Genomic DNA, 17,648 nt, shown 5'->3' with positions numbered 1-17,648 from the left:
TTACTTAAATCGAAAGCGTATGTCTTGAAGTCCTGAACTTCATGCCTGTCCCTTCATAGGGTTTTTTTAGAGGCTTTTTTGCTCTGTTTCGTGTATATTTAATTTTCCTGAGAAGAATGATTCGATCTTTATTAACTAGCTGAGACTGTGAAGGAAAATACAAACTGTAAAGGTGTCTCTGAGAGCTTGTATAATTTGGAGCCAAATTGTGAAGTGCCGCCTTCTAGGCCACTGAACACATAGCCCAATATATTAAGCCCAGTTTAATTGATTTGGAAAAGCTTTAAGGAAATGATCTCCTGTTACTTTCCATTCCAAATCCTTCCCTCCCAGGATAATCTCCTCTCCCAGGGCTGTTGATTCTTAAATGGTCTTAATGACTAGAAAAATAGTCATTTCTAGTGTGTTATTTCCAAGGCTTCTCAATCTCTTAATGTGAGTTAAGCCTCAGTGTTCATACTGGAAAGAAGTGTGAACTGCAAACTGTTTGTAGCATGTGTATTTATGGGTGGTTTACAGACTATGGTTCTGCTTTTCAGGACTGGCTGTTGAAAACTGATTTGTGTTGTATCTTCTTTATGTCGTCTTTTTTTTTTTTTTGGATGAAGCTACAACAGTTTCTATGGGGAAAATTTTAGATGGTTAGAGGTATAAACATGGTAAATACTATCTTGCGGATTTCTAAAGCAAAAGAAAAATACTTGAGCTACTAAAAAAATCCTTGTGGTCTGGAGGATGTAGAATTAGTAGAAAACAGTGTATTTAACCTAAAAAACAAAATGGAACTAAATGTTGGGGAACTGCTTTCATAATGCTCCTCTATAGGCCTAGTTTATCATGTATACTGGTAGCAGGTAGCTTGATAACTGTTGCAAATGGATAGGAAAGTTTTTGGTCTGTTTTCTTTAGGGTTCTTTAACTAGTGCGTTTAGCTTAAATGCTTAATCATTATATAAACTGAAGGTGTGTTTGTGCATAATGCACGTGTTAATAAATGGAGTTTCAATTCGTTTCCCTAAGATAGAGGAGGGAGGCCCAGGAAGTGACAGAATTAGTTGGCGCTGACAAGGGTCTGGCCGCAGGCTCTGCAGTGGCACCTAATGGGGAGAAGCAGCCCTTCATCTCGGTGTTCAGCTTCTCATCTTACCATGCTCAGGTTGAAGGACATGACTGAGCTTGCTCGGAGGACAGCACTGTCTGTCAGATGACATGATTGACTTCAGCTTCCCTGAAACTTTGTTTAGCTGTTACTGTCGCTGCTTCGCTTTCATGCATTGAAGTATAATGATGTTGTTCAGTTTTGTAGCACAGTAATTCCGTGCAGGAGATGTTGAAATTAATAGCTTTGAGCTGGTGAGTGCTAGTGGGAGATGCTGTTACAGTAACTTCCTTTATCAGTGGTCAATTAAATAAAAACCTCTTGATTTCTGGGTCTCCTTATCTTCCCAGAGAATGATGGATGATGGTCAGCGCAGGCACTGGAGTTCCAGTCAGACCCATTAGTTGCTGAGGATGGGAATAGGTGGGTTTTGGGAGCAGTCCCACAGGTGATAAATGCTTGTCTCCTCCAGAGGAGCAGGACCAAAGCAGCTCTCTATGTGCTCCCTAGCCAGGCTGGAACTGTAGCGCAATGGTGGTGAGGGGCTTGGGAAATACTGCGAAGTCTGCATTTCTGAAACTATGCAAAATGGTATCGGGTACTATATGGCTGTTCCTTGGGCCGTACAGAAGGGGTCAACCCCAGCGCTCTCTCCTCTTGCAGAGAGGCCAGGTGAGATGAGCTGAGGAAAGTCTAGCTGGGCAACCTTAAAAATTGTATTTAATGTGCTATTTTGACATCAGGTTGAAAGTAAGCACGTTTGCATTCTTGCTCCACTTCTTTAGTACGTTAATAAAGATCTGCTTCTGCAGAGCACTGCCTTTCACTTGTGTTTAACTTCTGCCAAGTTGCCTTCTCTAGGCACGTACTGGTGGCACACAGTAGGTGAGTGTTGTTCTGTTCCCTCTCCCAGCATGGAGGTGGGAGGCCATCCTGTGAAATAGTCAGGTACAAGGTACATCGTTAACTAACGGATATTAAACATGACATCTAGGGATATTAAGTTCGCGTACAAGTTTCTTTGATCTGTAGTCTGGTAGCAAAATGAAACAGTGGTCCTTAATGGCTGTAAAATATTAATATATTTTGTTGTTGGCATAATTTTATTCTGTTGCCCTCATGACGATAACTTGCTGGGGAACATAAATGATTTAGGTGTCAGGGTTGTGAAGTAACGAATTTTATGGCAGATAGCATATCTAGGGGAAACATGTCAGGTATCCTCTCTTAATCAAATGGAAGGTTTTGCCAGGGTTTCATTCTAAGACGTGTGGCACTAGCCAAAGGATTGCTTTTTATTGTACTGATCGTGCTTGGTAGTGAACTGATGCAAACTGAATGTAGACAGTGAAGAAGCATGCCAAGCTGAATGTCCTGAGCTTTGGTATTTCCCATGTAAGAAACCTGGCCAGTGTTAACTGGCCACAGGTAGTTGTAGCTGTTAATCAAACCTATGTTTATCATGTTAGGGCCTGAATGGAACGTGGGAGTATCTGTAAAATTTATCTGGCATTTCTGCGTGTTAAAACACTTTTAAACTTCCCAACTAAGTGGCTCATAAAGGCTTAAATTCTAAAGGTAATTCAGTCTCCATGCTTATCCTGCAAGGCTCATCATCTGAGAGAAGGAACTACTCTGTCTTTAATGCTTACGCTGAATGGATGTGACTTTTGGGTACCAAGGAGCTGCCTCTTACTGGCCAAGGCATTCCTTCTTATGCTTCTGCTCCACCAGTTCCCTTTTTGGACCAAACCAAGGTAAGGTTAGATAGATGAGGGTTTTGGGGGTTTTTTTGGGGGTGGTTTTTTTTTTGTGGTCTTCTCTGCACGAAAATGAGCAGGGAATTGATGGTGTATGGCTCGCCCAGTACTGGGATGTACGGGGCTGCGGTGGCTTGCAGAGCGTTGTACCCCTCTGTTTGAGAGCCTGCAGCTTCTCTGAAGCTCTGTGTATGCTGGCACTGACTCCGAAGTCTGCGAGAGCCTGCTGTTTCTTTTCAAGAGCTGAAAGCAAGGTTCCCTTATTTCTGAGTTTATTTCCCCGCAAAATCAGGGCGAGTTGGCTGCTTCCCAGCATGCACCAAGGCAGAAGGAATTTCCTTGCACTTGTGGAAATCTCACTTCATAGCTCTGCCTATTGTTTCATTCTTGATGTTCAAGTGCCAGGGATGTGCCAGCTGCTGTTTCCCCACCAGGATGCACTTCATGCAGTGTGGCAGCAAGGTGGGAGAAGAGGGGTAAGAGCTCTTCTTTTAAACTGACTATAACAAAGACAGAAGAAATGAACTAATAGGGTTGATGAGTGCTAGAAGCAGCAAAACAAATGGGGGAAAAAACCCCAAAACAAAACGTCAAAACAAACAAAAAGAAACCACAAAACAAGATTAAACTGCCCTGGGGGAATTGCTGAGGGGGATCCATCTGATTACTTTTATCTGGTTATAGGATCTTCAGCTGTGAGTAGCTGAGGGATACAAAATCGTGAACCCTGAAATCAGTGGGATCAAAACTCGCTAAATTCTTCAAACTGCTTTTTAAACCAGTGTTAGAAGCCTCTCAGTGCAGGAACATTCAAGTAATGAATCTGGAAACTAGGGAAAGGAATTTAGCTCTGCCTCATCTTTGTGCTCAGGTTTAAAGCTGACACAGGCTTAAATGTATCATGGTGTTTTGTTTGGTTTCGGTTTTTTCAAGCCTTCAGAATGCCAGGGTATTAAACTTCTCAGCTTTTTTCCAGTAACCATGAGGGCTGTATTGAAGAGATGGAATTCAAACCATTCTACTCCAGGAAAGCAAAAATATTTTCATAGTGAAACCGTGATCGGGCACCGCAAACTGCAAAGGAGATGTTCCAGCCCTGCTTTGGGTTGCCTGCTAGAGGGAGGAAGCACTATGTGAAGTTTGGAGGAAAGGGGGACTGTCGTGGTCTGGTGTACCATGGCTGTCATCTCCTTCAATTAAAGAAGGAATAATGTAGTTCTTAGTAAGTTGTTGACATTTGCAATAAAATTAAGAATACAGGCTAAGAAAAGGTTTTTAGTTTGGGTTTTTTGTTGGGGGGCGAAAGCGCTGTGGATGGTGGCAGGGGAAGCATCTATTAAAAGCACTAGAGGCTGCTTGACCAATATACTTAACATGTCCGTTCAACTTTTTCCCTTTCATTGCCTCCTCTCCCTCTCTTGCCCCCAAGAGGCCCTATCAAAGCCATCAAAAAGCAGTGATGTTGCTGTTAAGAGACTCAGTGCTGCAGCATCTCCACGGCAGCAGTAATGACTGGGAGAGAGATGCAATGAAGAATGAGGAGCAGTTGTTTGATTCCTTTTTCTCTATTCTGCAAAGAATGAATCTCTTTCCTCCCACCCCCACCTCTTCCTGGACACTGTGGGTTACCTGTTTCTTTTTAGGCAGATGGGCAAAGGAAGCAGGATGAGAAGGGAATATTTATAGCTCACCTCCTGTTTATGTTCCTTTCCTAGCAGATGTGATGAGGCTCTGTACTAATGCTGGAAGAAGAGAAAATTCAGGCAGGAATGAGAAGTTTGGCAAACGAAGACCATTTGCTAATGTGTAGGTCGTACAAAGTGCTTCCAAATGCAAAGATTAACACTTCCCACATCTTACTGGCATTGCCTTTTTTGTTTCCTGTCCTCAGCCTGATTTTAAAACAAAAAAAGAAAAACAAAACCAAAAGAGGAGCAGCACTGCAGTTCAGGCATGTTCTCATTTGCTTGACCTTCATCTGCAGAAATGTTGCCCTATGGAGGCAGTGGGTGTGAAATGTTGGGGTTTTGGGGGGCAAAATATGACCTCTTGAGTGGGATGTGAGCAAGGACGTACTGGCAAAGAGAACAGAACAAGAAATGAGTTCAAGCCAGTGGGATTTAATCAGGCGAGTGCTTGGGTCCTGGCAGACAAGCTGTATGGCTTAAAGAGGTAGCAATTGGAAACAAGGGAGAGAATTGTGCTTGGGGCGTGGGGCTCCTTTGCCGCAGCCGTGCTGCAGAAGCATGGCTCCCAGGTGAAAGGACTTTCCCCACCATGCTCCCCTCGAGCCAAATGTTTGGGGGTTTTGTATGCCAGCTTGCTGCAGGGCAGCGAAGCTGTGTGGTTTGAGTGTTACCCTTCCGAGAGCAAGTGCTGTTTTATTGTGTACCAGGCTCTCAGGCAGAAGTACGGTGCGTCCTTCGAAGCAAATACTTCACATAGTATTTACTGTGTGAATACATCCAGAGACTATAGCAAAAATTTGGAGAAGAGATTCCATACAAGGTTACTGCTTTGTTGAACAAATCCCTGGAAAAGTTGGGCTCAATTTCAGAGGAAGATTGAGGTGTGGTTTTTTTTTTTTTCAAAGGGAAATCATGGAAGCAGGCCAAGGTGTCCAGATGTTTCAAAAGAACTGAGGTGGTAAAGAAGGGGGTGAGAGATGCAGGCAGATATCTCCAATGCCAGACTGGCCCATTTTTATATCTTTGGAGAATTCTGAGGAAGCTAGGGAGGATGCTGAAGAAAGAAGCAAGATCCCTTTTCACTGGTGGTGTGGGTGTAAGGGCCACTGTCAAGTCTTCTCCCCATCCCCTTGCTGTCCTCAGGCCTGTGTGAAGGACCACTGCAGGAGTCTTCCTTGCCTGGGGACTGAAAAGGTCTTGGTCAATTATCTCCTATGTCAAGGACTGTATTTACAACCTTTGCTGCAAGAGTTGCCGTATTGGGTGCCTGGGGGCTGGCAGTGGGGCTCAGGGGTCTCTCAGGAGAGGCTGGGGCTGCCTTAGGCTTGTTCCAGCAGGTTCCGGTGGCCTTGGTGAGGTACAGGTTAGCCCTTGGCAGTGGTGCCAGAGGGAAACTGGGGTAGGAAACGGGGAGAATGCTGGAAAAGGACAGGAATGAGGGGGAAAAACTGAGGAGCAGCCCTGTGAGCACTGAGGAGGTACTCCAGGTGCTGGGGCAGAGACTCCCCTCCCACCTGTGGGGAAGCCATGGTTGGGCAAGTACCCACAGTGCTCTGGCATAGGGCTCTCCATGGGCTGCGGTGCGGATGTTGTCCCCCACGCCTCCCAAGGGGATGAGGATGTTGAGATGAAGGGGCAAGCTGGATTGTGGGAAAAGGTGTGAGGTGGTGAGAGGGTGTGTTAATCTGTCTTGTTTCTCATGACTGCCTGCTTGAATTGGCAATAAATCAACTTTCCCCAAGTCCAGTCCGTTGCATCTGTGATGGTGACTGGTGAATGATCTCCCTGTCTTCACCCTGACCCATGAGCTGCTTCATCTTGTTCCCCCTCTGCCCTGACATCATGTTGATGAGGGGGATGATAGAGCAGCTGGGTGGGCAGCTGGCCACAGGCACCCCACCACGGTTGTATGCACTTAAATCCAGTAGGAGCTTATGTACCTGTGTAAAAATATTAGTGGTTAACTTATCAAGCTATTTAGCATGGACCTCAGACAGCAGATTTCTGGTCAGAAAGTGGTTTTGCTCTGTGTCTCCTCTGCTTTGCAGACACAGCTGATGTAAGGGGGAAGCAAAACAGGAGGACAAAAAAGGGTGCAATGGCTTGAAATGAAATTACTGTTGCAGAGAGATCAAAGTGTAACAGACTGATTACTGGAATAGGAGTAGTTGGGGCCCTGAAGTGAGGGAAAGATCGATAAATGGAGCTCTTCACTTTTGAGGTGGGTGGCTTGGGTTCCTGTGATTGCTCAGGGAAACTTGCAGCAAGTTCTGTCACTGAGATGCTAGCCAGGAGGTTTTCGGGTAACCGCTTTCAGAGCCAGGAAAAACTTTCAGTTTTTTATGCTGTGAAAGTCAGGATATAGAGAAAAATAGCTGTTGCTTGTAGGAAAAGGTGAGCTGCTTCATGTCTGACTTACAGCAGCCTTGTTTAAAGGAGGCCCTTCATAAATTGTTAAATAGATGCCGCACCTGACACTTGCATATGTATCTCTTAAAGATTTCGCTCATGGTAAGAAATCTTTACACAGAGAATGCTCCGTCTTTCACAAAAGCTCTGCAGCTTTTGCTGCACTGGTATTCCGTGGGTTAGCAGTGTGTTTTACTTGTTCTAGATTCAGATACTCACCTTTTCCATGCTTGGTGTTCTGGGGTTTTTTGTTGGGTTTTTTTGACAGCTTTTCTGATTTTAGTTAAGGTTTGGAGACTTGGTACCCCAAAGTTGTTACCATTCTGACGCTGGTAATTACATAAAATGCAGAACGTGAGCTCTGCCAGATTGCCCCCTCTTTTCCCATCAGAGAGCATGCATTGGCGGATAAAAGGCTGTTGGTCGTCCCGTCCCCCCCCATTAGGGCTTTAATTAATGTGTCCCCCATGTAGAATTGAGATAGCTACATTAGGACCTATAAAGATGCTGTTACTTTTACCTTTGAATTGTCCAATATAGAGCTTGATAAGGCTGGAGGAAGTGTTAGTTTCTGGCAAAGAACAGGTTTTTTTTCCGTCCCCCTCTTGCTCCCTTAATTGTTCTGGGAGCAAAGGTGCTGTGTAACCCCAAGCCTTTTTACGTGCATCTTACTGTAGGTAAGACAGGAAACCAAGAATCGAATGAATATGAGAAGTGAATTCCTGCACCTGTTCTCTTGAGACCCAGAAAGTTATTCTGGCGCTTAAAGCCTCTGATTTCCGGTGGTCTGGCTTTGGTACTTTACAGAACACGATTATTGCTTATTTTGGAAGCGGTGGGCAAATCTGTCTCAACTGAAACCTGGATGTAGTTACTCCACGCTTGGTTGCTGAAGTGGTGAGCTGTTGACTGTTGATCTACAGGCAAATATCCTGAGATCTGGTCAGCGAAGCTTGAAACAAGTTCCTCTCCCCCACCCTGCAACTGCTTCAGTCCCGAGGCTCAGCCTTCTGGCACGTTTCTGCATCAAGCAAAGAAATTGCGTCTGTTGGATAAAGGGTTCAGATGTTTGTCTCCGCTGCCATTTTAAAACAACAGCCACACTTCAAGAATAAAAATAATTGATTCCGTAAGCTCTCACTTACCTTGGACGGCAGGAGATGGTATTTAGGTCTTTGACTTTGAGTTCATTTGTTCCTTTTTTCTCTTCCTAACCAGTAGGGACTGTTTTCTTTAGATAAGAAATTTCTGACAGCAGCGTGTATCGCGAGGCGCAGCTCAGAACTGCAGGGGTGAAAGATATGTATGGTTTAACCAGCGCCTCTTTCTGTAAAGCCTAATGGCAGCATAATGCTGCGGGGTCAATGAAACGTAGCGTTGGTTCAGACCTGAACCAGGGTGAAAGAATTGTCGAAGAGGTTAAATCTGGGGACACTTAAGCTTTTTGATGAGTCACCTAACATGCCCTCCCTTTCAACCCGTTTTGCCTTTTCCCTTGTTCTTGCATGTGTTGTATGAGGGCAGGAGACTTCTGGAGCTAGCTTATACCTGTCAGATGCTTCTGGCCTGAAGGCAGAGTCTTTGCAGACGCTAGCCGATAGTATCTCTCGGTTTTATGGCTACTTCGCAATGGAATAACGCTGCGTTTTAGGATTTTCTGAAAACTGCTACTGAATCTTTGGGCTGCCGTGCAAATTTGGTAGAAAGGCTCTTGATGTGCAGTACTTGAGAAATAAATGATTAATGCCATGTAAAAGGGAAGAGTAAACCAGTGAAAAGCACGTATCTGAAAGCGCCAGCTCTGCCATGGGATTGGGTAAAATATGTATATAAACAGTGCTGTTATCCGACAGGAGGTTTTGTGTCTCACTCTATAGATACTGCCCACTTACTGCTGTATGTGGTTGATACTATTTTTTAGAAGGGTGAAACTGAAGTTGCTGGTTTCAAATAGAAAATGGAGGGTGGTGGGTTTTTTTTTTTAAAAAAGCTTCCTATAGAGGCTTCCTGTCCTGAAGTGAAATTTGGCTCTGAAAACTGGCTTACATGTGGTGTGGCTTCTGATCATCGAAGCGTATGACTTTTTTGTAATATAACAGTGACGCCAAGACAGTGGAGCTTGAGTTGGGCATTTTTGAGTTTTAAACCAGTTTCTCTTCAGGTTCTGGGGTGGGAGGGAATTCCTGGTTGCTTAGTAGTAGCACATGGGTGTTTGTCAGTCCAGAAGACTTGCTAGTTTTCAAATATAAAAAGGCAAATTTGCCCTTCAGTTCCCAACACGTAAGGGTTTAACAATTATTTTTTTGGCAAAACATGCAACTTCCCACATAAGTTCAGTTACAGCTGTTTAATGCCCGGTTCTCTCTTCCTGTTAGTGCCTGTTTGACTGGACTCTGGGAAGCTGAAAATGCAATTGCAGTGAGAAAAACTGAATGAATTGACTGATTTTTTTATTTATTTATTTATTTTATTTTTCATTGTCAAGATTGAGAAAAATGGAGTCTAAATACAGCACAAATGAGAGTGAACTTCTAGGGCTGTCAGTGCACTGATGACCTGGGCCATAGATCCTGCTTTCAAGACTAGTGTAGTTGAAACTATCCTTAATTTGCATAGCAGGCTTCAGAGGAGATGTGAAGTAGCAGATAAAGATATTTTAAGCAGATTATTAAAAGCAACCTTGCAAAATATGGACAACTTGGCAGAGAAATAATCAACAGCCTGGGTTTTGTTTGCAAACTTCCATTAGACATTTACTTTAAAAACAAGCCCTACCTGTGAGATGCTTTTATAGAATTGCAGGTTTTGGCAGCTGTATTTAAGAAATCGACAAAGAAAAAAGAATCCCAGGCCATAGGAATGCCCATATTGGACTGCAGCTGTTGAAAAACCTGAGCACTAGTCACTGAAATATACACCGCTGTAGATGGATCAGAGCTGGTGGTGTTTTAAAATTGAGCTCTTCTGAGCCAGAATTGTAATTTCGGTGTTTGGGAGGGTTAGTGTGTAACTAGTGTAACTTCTCCTAAGAGAGAGACTTTAAATCAGTCTGATTTTTAGATTTCATGAACAAATTAGCCCCTTGCCAAGGGTGCAGAACATACGAACCATTCATGCGTTTTCTTCTTATTGGGCTCTTCTTTAATAGCTCAGTATCACAATTATTTTTTTTGTCTTGAACAATTTGTTCTTCTACGAACAGGCGTGTTTACTACTTGTATCTTTGAGTTTGGCTTCCCTCTGTAAGGACAAGAAAAAAGTCCGTCAGCACAGAAAACAACCTAAAAGAATGAACTTATTAATCGACAACTCCCTAACCCTCCCCCCCGGTTATGCTAAAATGTATTTTTTTTAACCCTTAAAGACTGGTGCCGTTTTGTGATTTCTACTTTCCACTTACGCGTGCTAATCTAAACTGATTTCTTAAAACTGATTAACTCAATGTGGCTTTCAAAACACATTTTTACATTAAGGAGGGGGAAAAAAAAAAATCACAGCTGTTCCGTTACACATTCTCACTTGAAACTCTGTGGCTCGAGAGAGGTTTGTAGAGGTGAAGTTGGCTGAGGGGGGAAGCCCAACTGGGTGGCAGATGGTAAGAGAAGAGGCTGTTCTTGACAGGCGCTCCTGGCTTGTGGTTACCCTGTGGCGGATGGGAGGAAATGCCTAGCACAGGCGTTGGGGCAGGTGATGGCGGGATGGGGGACAGGAGGTAGCGGTGGGCCGTGATTCTGCCAGACAAGCAGCACTGAACATTTGTCCTTTTTGCTGTGTTTGTATTTTCTAGGTGCATCAGAGGCTTTCTCCTTGGCAGAGCGTGAGGGTGGTCTATTGCAGTACAGTAGTGCCCTCTGATGGTGAGTGTTGACGTGGAGAAACTCCTTGGCTCACTTGGACTTCACTAACTTAAATCATGTTTCCTGACCCCCTTTTCTGGCTGAGGCTTTTTTGGCTAGGAGGTGATCCACTTCTGAACTAAGGAAGTGGCAGAGAACAAAGTCAGTCAAGAAGAATTAAGGAAATAGTCAACTTTTTTAATAACTGTCCTTACAAAATTGGACAGGCTCTGTAAAGGAAGATGTAATCGCATGCAACTGTCCAAATACTTTTTGCCAGGCTTTTTGCTCATGTAGCCTTGAGGTCTGTGATGCCTACCTTTCCGGATACTGTGTGCCCTCTTAACTTTATGTAATGAAAGTGCAGTTTGTACCAGCTGCTTGCTCAAACTATTGAAAGCACTGTTTGCTGCAGTAAGTTGTGAAGCCAAGACAATTTTGTTCCCTTATTTAAATTCAGGCACAGTTCAGACATTAAGCTTTTTTGATAAGGTTGTCATAACATAAAGCAAAAGAATGCACTGGTGGAACTTCATAAATCTCAGATACAAAGAGGAAATAAGCAGCTTTGAGATCACTGCCTGCTTAACATCTGCATGCTGTGCATGGAGACTAGAGCACTTAGGCTGACTGGCACAAGTGGTTAGTGGATCCCTTTCCCATTAAGGCTTGTTAATGAAGCCTGAAAGCTAATAAAATAAAGGGTTCCGGCACAGTTACTTCCCCTGGCAGGGTCACGAGTGTGTGCATACACAAAGAGAACGTGTCTGCTGTGGGGAACTCAAAATAAAAACTTGGAGGCTTAAATAGGTTGAAGTGTAAAGGACGCAAGTTAAGTTGAGAGGATAGCATGTGTGGCTACTTGCCCGATCTGGTTTTTACCTCTCTTCATACTGTCCTTAAATATTTCTCGTTATTTCTTCCGCTAACTTCACCTTTACCACGAGTAAATGTTTAATACTGCCTTTTTTGGCCACATCCTTTTTTTTTTTTTTACTCTACCTTGTTTAGGCCTAATGTATTGCTTAAGCTGTTCTTATGCAAGAACAGAAAAATTTAAAAAATACTAATGACCTGTTAGTGGTGCAGATATGGTTGAGTCAAAACTTTGCAGTGCTTAGATGGAATTCATACTGCAAAGCTACCTCATGCTCAATATAGCGTGCAAAGCTTTTCAAGTCTTCTGTGGTCTTATTTAGCATCATCCCTGGCCAGGTTGTAGGTGTCTGTAAATGTAAGTGAAATACACTTTGTATACAATTACTTCCTTTTACTTTTTGCATATATTTAAATGCTGGCTTAAAATTTAATCAGTGAAGATGAACCAAAATGTTAGCTCCATAGTTAGTGAAATGCCAAAATGCCTTGTCCACTTAGTAACTTGTAGTTGCCCTCACGCAGGCAATCCACAGGGCTGTCGGAGCAGAGGAGAGCAAGGCAGACAACCGTATCACTGTGTCTTCTTAACTTTTACGGGAGCTATCTGTTGCTGTCTGTTAGGTTTGTGTTATTGATGTGCCCTTTGGGTTTTATATTTTTTTTATTTGCCTCTGAGCCATTCCCTCTCTCAAGCAGTAAAAATCTGACCAGACTTGACTTGTGTGGGAGGCGATGAGAGGATCAAACTGGAATTATGGACTTTCCCCACCAGTGAATTAGGCTCAAATTCCTTTTATAAGCTTTTTGTGCGTGCTACCAATGCTGATGACTTGGTGCAGTTTGGCCTATCGCGTTTCTCGCTGCGGTCTCCATCTGGTCTGGAGGGTCACAGTGCGCCAGAGCTGGTGCCAGTAGGCACTTCCTCCAAAACCGGCAGTCGTGGAGCTGCAGTTGTGTTGTACCAATGGGGATAAACAGAAGAGTGTTGGTGCAAACGTTGTGTCTTCTGCTGTACAGTAAACTGGCTTGCTGCCTGTATAATCAAGGTAGCATTTTAAATGATGTTTTTGATGTCTTGTGGATATGTAAGCAGCACATAAATTCATGTTGTATATGCTGCTCACAGAACCAATAACTTTGGTACTTAAGTGCCTATTTTAAGCTTCTAAACATGATTGTTCCTTCTGAGCCTGCTATCACAAGTGTAGCTAATGCTAATCTATTTCTTACCAGTCTCTTACTCAAATGCTTGAGTGAAAGAATGCAAAAATCTGATAGCTGCTGTCTCAACAGCTGCTAAGGAGCTTGAAATTCTCTTTAACTGTCCAAATACATTGGCAGTTTGCTTTTTTTTTTCTTTTCAGTAAATATCTGACTGTTGTCTCTAGGTTTTAATCTTTGAAACGCTAAAGCTTCTAAAATCCTGTCAGGTGTCTGAGTATTCAGAATAGGCATTTGTAGTTTTCCAAATACTGCGGGCCTCCTCGGATGCTTTAGTTATTTGAGATGTCCATACTTGGTCACTTCTACCTAGTCTTTAAAGATGATACGAGGACCTCTTTGTCAGCACTGGATAATAATCCCTGGGAAGAGGGGGAAAAACCTTTGAGTATGCTTGATTCAATTCAAAAGGCATGCGACAGTAACCACAAAGGCCCAAGAGAACTTTTCTGGCTTTGTAAAAGTGCACTTGGTGCACCCTTTTTCAACATTCATGAGCCTCCCTTTTTGGAAAGGCTTGTTGTTCCAAGGCCTGTCCTAATACGTAAATGATCCTGTGATTAAACAAGTTCATCACCTGGCAGCAAACCACTGAAAGGGGAGGTGTAAAGGCTGTTGGTGGCAAAACTTTCTGAATGGTGGCATGCTGAGAAGTAGTTCCCTTCAGTAGTTAAAATGATATTTCCTTCTATTTCTACTTGTGTTGACTTTTTTGTCCAGCTAGTTTTGATGTTAGTTGCTTAAATTGACTTGGCGTGTCAATACATGAGTCAGATGAATTTAAGTAGACGGTGTGGTTGATGCAGTTGACCAAAGCTACAACAGGTAGGAATACTAAGCCAGATGCCATGTGGGTGGGTGTGACTGCACAGTGCTTGAGACATGGCAAATGCTCTGTGCAATTTAAAAGACCTTACGTTGTTACATAAGAAACATAGCAGTCTAAAGTGAATCATTTTTAGGTGTGCTGCTATATCTTAGCAACTACTGCATCGGGGGAAGATTTCAACAGTTTGTGACTTAGGGAATAAGAACTCTTAACTTTTTTTTTCTGTTAATGGATATCCTGAAGCACACAGAGCGGGCTTTCTTTCTGATAATAAAATAACTAGCTTACAGTTCATATGGGTCACTACAGTAAATTTTAGAAAGGTGCAGTGAAATCCTTAAGAATTCTCTTGAAAACGCACCTGACAGCACTGAAGAAATGGAAGATGTGTTACCTACACCTAAGTAGTAATGTCTACCTTCTGAAGGACAAAGTGTATTGATCCCATGAATTTTAGATGAAAAGACCTCGAAGCTTAAACTCAGAGCGGTGTTCCTACAACCTCATACCCCTGACTGCTCTCTCAACTATTTGTTGCCTGATGACAAAGAGGAAACCAGAACTAAACAAGAATAAAAAGGTTTGAAGTAGGTCCTTCCGTGATGTTTCCTAATATACACAGTCTGCCTTTATCTTCTGGGCTATAAATCCTGATAAATTGCAGTGTTTTGTCTTCCACAGTCTGAAATCCTCTGGTTCTCAAAACCTAAACAAAACATACTGTGCTGCCATGGCTTTTAGATATCACGTTGCCTTTAGTATAAAGGTGATAGTGCTTAAAGTACCTTGTACTTCTGCACAAAGCACAGGACGTTTAACAGATAGTGCTGAGTTAGTGGGAGTGAAAACCTCTGACACCTCTCAGTTTTTCTTTGATGGACACATCTCTTCATAAAAGATGAACTAAAAATCACAAGTCTTTCATGTTCAACTCATAGCTATGTTTGCCTTTTTCTCCATGGGACGAATACAGAACTATCATGAGAAGACCTGTTAACTTTAATGTCAAATTAATTTTTTTCTCATCTTTGTAGAAGTGACGGTGGTTTACCAAAACGGGTTACCTGTGATTTCTGTGAATCTTCCATCCCGGCGTGAACGTTGCCAGTTCACACTTAAACCTATCTCAGACTCTGTTGGTGTGTTCTTACAACATCTGCAAGCAGAGGACCGAGGAATTGATCGGGTTGCAATCTATTCAGCAGGTACTGTTGTTTACAGACTAGCTGATTTACTTGCTTGCCAGCTATTTTCATCTAGCCTTTTGCTTTTTTTAAGTAAAAGCTTAATATGGTGTGAGTTCTTGGGCATCCCTGAGGAAGAAGGTAAAAATGCTATTCCTAGAGTAAGAATATTCTGTTAGCTGTCTCTGTGTAGTCAGGTCTGCCAAGGAAAGAAATCTGAAAAAGGAAATCATCCTTATGCTTAGCTTGTCTCCATTAAGGCTAATGTCTCTGCTCATGGTGAGTCCTGTTATTTAGTAGGAAAGATCCCAGCTATGCAACTTATGTAGAGGATTTGTAAGGAATTGGGTGTAAAAGGTAGTACAAGGGAAACAGTATCTTGCTTAGCTGTGAAAACTCAGTCATGTTTCACTTAGTCATATTTTGCCATGTTTTGCTCAGTTGCTACGCATCTGCCAGCCACCAAAGCTCTGAAACGTCATGAGGATGTCTTATGCAAGTGCCATCAAAGCAGGCACTTCCTTAAGTCTCAGCCTGGGCGGGAGGTGTTTGCGAGGTTAGTGATGGCAAAGCTGTCCGATACCAGAGACTGACATAATAATTTCTAATGCTGGTGGGCAGAAGTGAAGGTCACCTAAGTGGATTGTATTGCAAAACAGTAAAACGTTCGAAGTGCGTAGGATGAAATAAACTGCTTTTTATAAGATGACCCAAAATATCGCAAATTTAGATAAGCTGCATGTATAGCTCAGCTAGCATTTGCCACGTAAGGTCTCCCAGACTATATGTCTGCCTGGACAGTGTTGTCCATGGGAAAACGTGGAAGTCCAACAACTGGATTTGGGGTGGCATTACGACTTGCTTAGCCACAGCATGCTTAGGCACTTTGTTTCTACTGTTCAATGAGTCACCTGTGTTTGCCTTACAGATGGCACACGTGTCGCCTCCTCCACAGGCATAGATTTGCTTCTGCTGGATGACTTCAAACTGATCATTAATGATGTTACATACCATGTGAGACCACCAAAGAGAGGTAAACTAGCCTGGTGCTGGTAAACATCAGGAATAAATTTCAGTATTCAATTCCCTATTTAACTGCAGCATCCTTTATTAACTTGTTCAAGAATGTGAAGTGTTATTTCTAAAGGAAAACTTGCAGTTCCTAATCCTGCCCTTGGAGTCTGATTTAGTGATATCCAAGCACTCAGAGTAGTCAGTGATGAAAAGCAAATATTCATTCTGCTCAAAGCCAGTACCCCCATAAGAGGAATAAATGAAGAAATGTAATTTATTTTAATTTCTAAATTTCTTTGCATTTTTTTCTGAATACCGAAAAGTAATTTAGCTTAACTCATTTTGAAGGAGTAGAATACAAAATAGGAATTAGATTGAAACTTACATTATCTGATTTGGAAGAATAAATCATTCCCTCACCTGACAGTTAATATCGTTTCCTTTTAAGTGTGGTACTTTGAATATTGCAAATAAACCTTGAAACCTTGTTAACTAACAGTGAAATAAATGAGACTGTGCTCTTACAAGGTTACTGTACTAAGAATCAAATAGGAAGAGAAACCAACCTATTTTGAATTTATACAGTCCTTTTAAATAACGAGCTTTGGACACTTCTGTAACTTTCAAGATGTGGGAACTTGCAAGAAGCTTTTGGGACACTACGGAGTTACTGACGGAGGCAGGAACTTGGTATTTTCATCTACTATCTACTCTTTCTCCTAGGCAACCTTTTAGGCTGCTGGTTTTTACACGCCTGTACTTACCACTGAGGACTTAAAGAAAGGGACTGGTTCGGGAAATGCTGGTCTGCTTGTTGGCTCACAGATAGTGGGGGATTTTTTGTCTACTGAGTTGTTCTGTAATCGTTACAGGCAATAATGTGAAGCTTGCAAGCGCAAGCAGTAGTTTTGTAAAAGGAATTTTTAGCCCTGTGGACAGGCCAACAAACTAGGAAGGGTTTATAACTTGACTTGTATGTCCAATTGCTGTTAGATGGTGGAAATGCCGTCCTCTTAAATGTCTCTTCAAGCGGTAGATAATGAACAAAATCATTCATAAGGCAAAAGCTTTGAGGGAACTGTTAACGTTCCTTTTACCCCCTTGAGCAGCCTACGTAAGACAACATGCTAAAGGAAGCATATCTTTTGGGTCTGAGACTGCCCTGGGTGGCTGACTTCTAGGAAGATCTGCCATCTTCCTCTGTAGAGGTAGTTAGGTTCCAAGGAACTTTTTGCAAGGGAACTAGTGAAAATGTGTTCTATCACTTTACTTTTCACAATATAAAAATACCAATTAAACCTGACTCTGGGGACTCTGTGCAGCCACTTGTCCTTAGTATGTGTGAGACTCTGGAATTTGGGAGTGCAAGAGTTGGTGAGATGCTGTCTCTCCCCTGTCTGTGGGTGAGACTGACCTCCATAGAGATTTGTTTTTTCCAGTCTCCTTAAAAGCACCTTAACAGAAAACTCTGCATTAAGACTTGATCTAAATCACTAGGAGTGGAGTGAGGATTTTAACAAGGTCCCTCTTCCAACTGTTGGCTCCTCAGAGCAGGTGGTGGTACGAAGCCTAGCTGATCTAGTCTGTCATTTTTAATACAACTAAACAAGACTGCAAACATGGTGCTTGTTTCTGCACAGGAGAAATTGCCGTCCCAAGGTAAGGCAATTTCATCCATCCCACATACCTAATGTTTGAGAGAGCAAAGGCTGTGTCAGTGAGTTGGTGT

At 42.6% G+C, this 17,648-nt stretch overlaps 1 protein-coding gene across 4 annotated transcripts in view; it reads left to right on the top strand.

Annotated features, from left to right (window-relative positions):
* Window positions 1-17,648, top strand: part of MCU (mitochondrial calcium uniporter) — a 96,440-nt gene that overhangs the window by 70,445 nt on the left and 8,347 nt on the right. For all 4 annotated transcript variants that reach the window (XM_075109318.1, XM_075109320.1, XM_075109321.1 and 1 more), the window contains exons 2-4: window positions 10,744-10,813; window positions 14,756-14,926; window positions 15,834-15,938. In XM_075109318.1, coding sequence (XP_074965419.1) covers window positions 10,744-10,813; window positions 14,756-14,926; window positions 15,834-15,938 — 346 coding nt within the window. The remainder of the gene's footprint in view (window positions 1-10,743; window positions 10,814-14,755; window positions 14,927-15,833; window positions 15,939-17,648) is intronic.

Source organism: Phalacrocorax aristotelis, chromosome 14, assembly GCF_949628215.1.
Source record: "Phalacrocorax aristotelis chromosome 14, bGulAri2.1, whole genome shotgun sequence".
NCBI lineage: Eukaryota > Metazoa > Chordata > Aves > Suliformes > Phalacrocoracidae > Phalacrocorax > Phalacrocorax aristotelis.
This window is presented reverse-complemented; position numbering and strand designations above follow the sequence as displayed.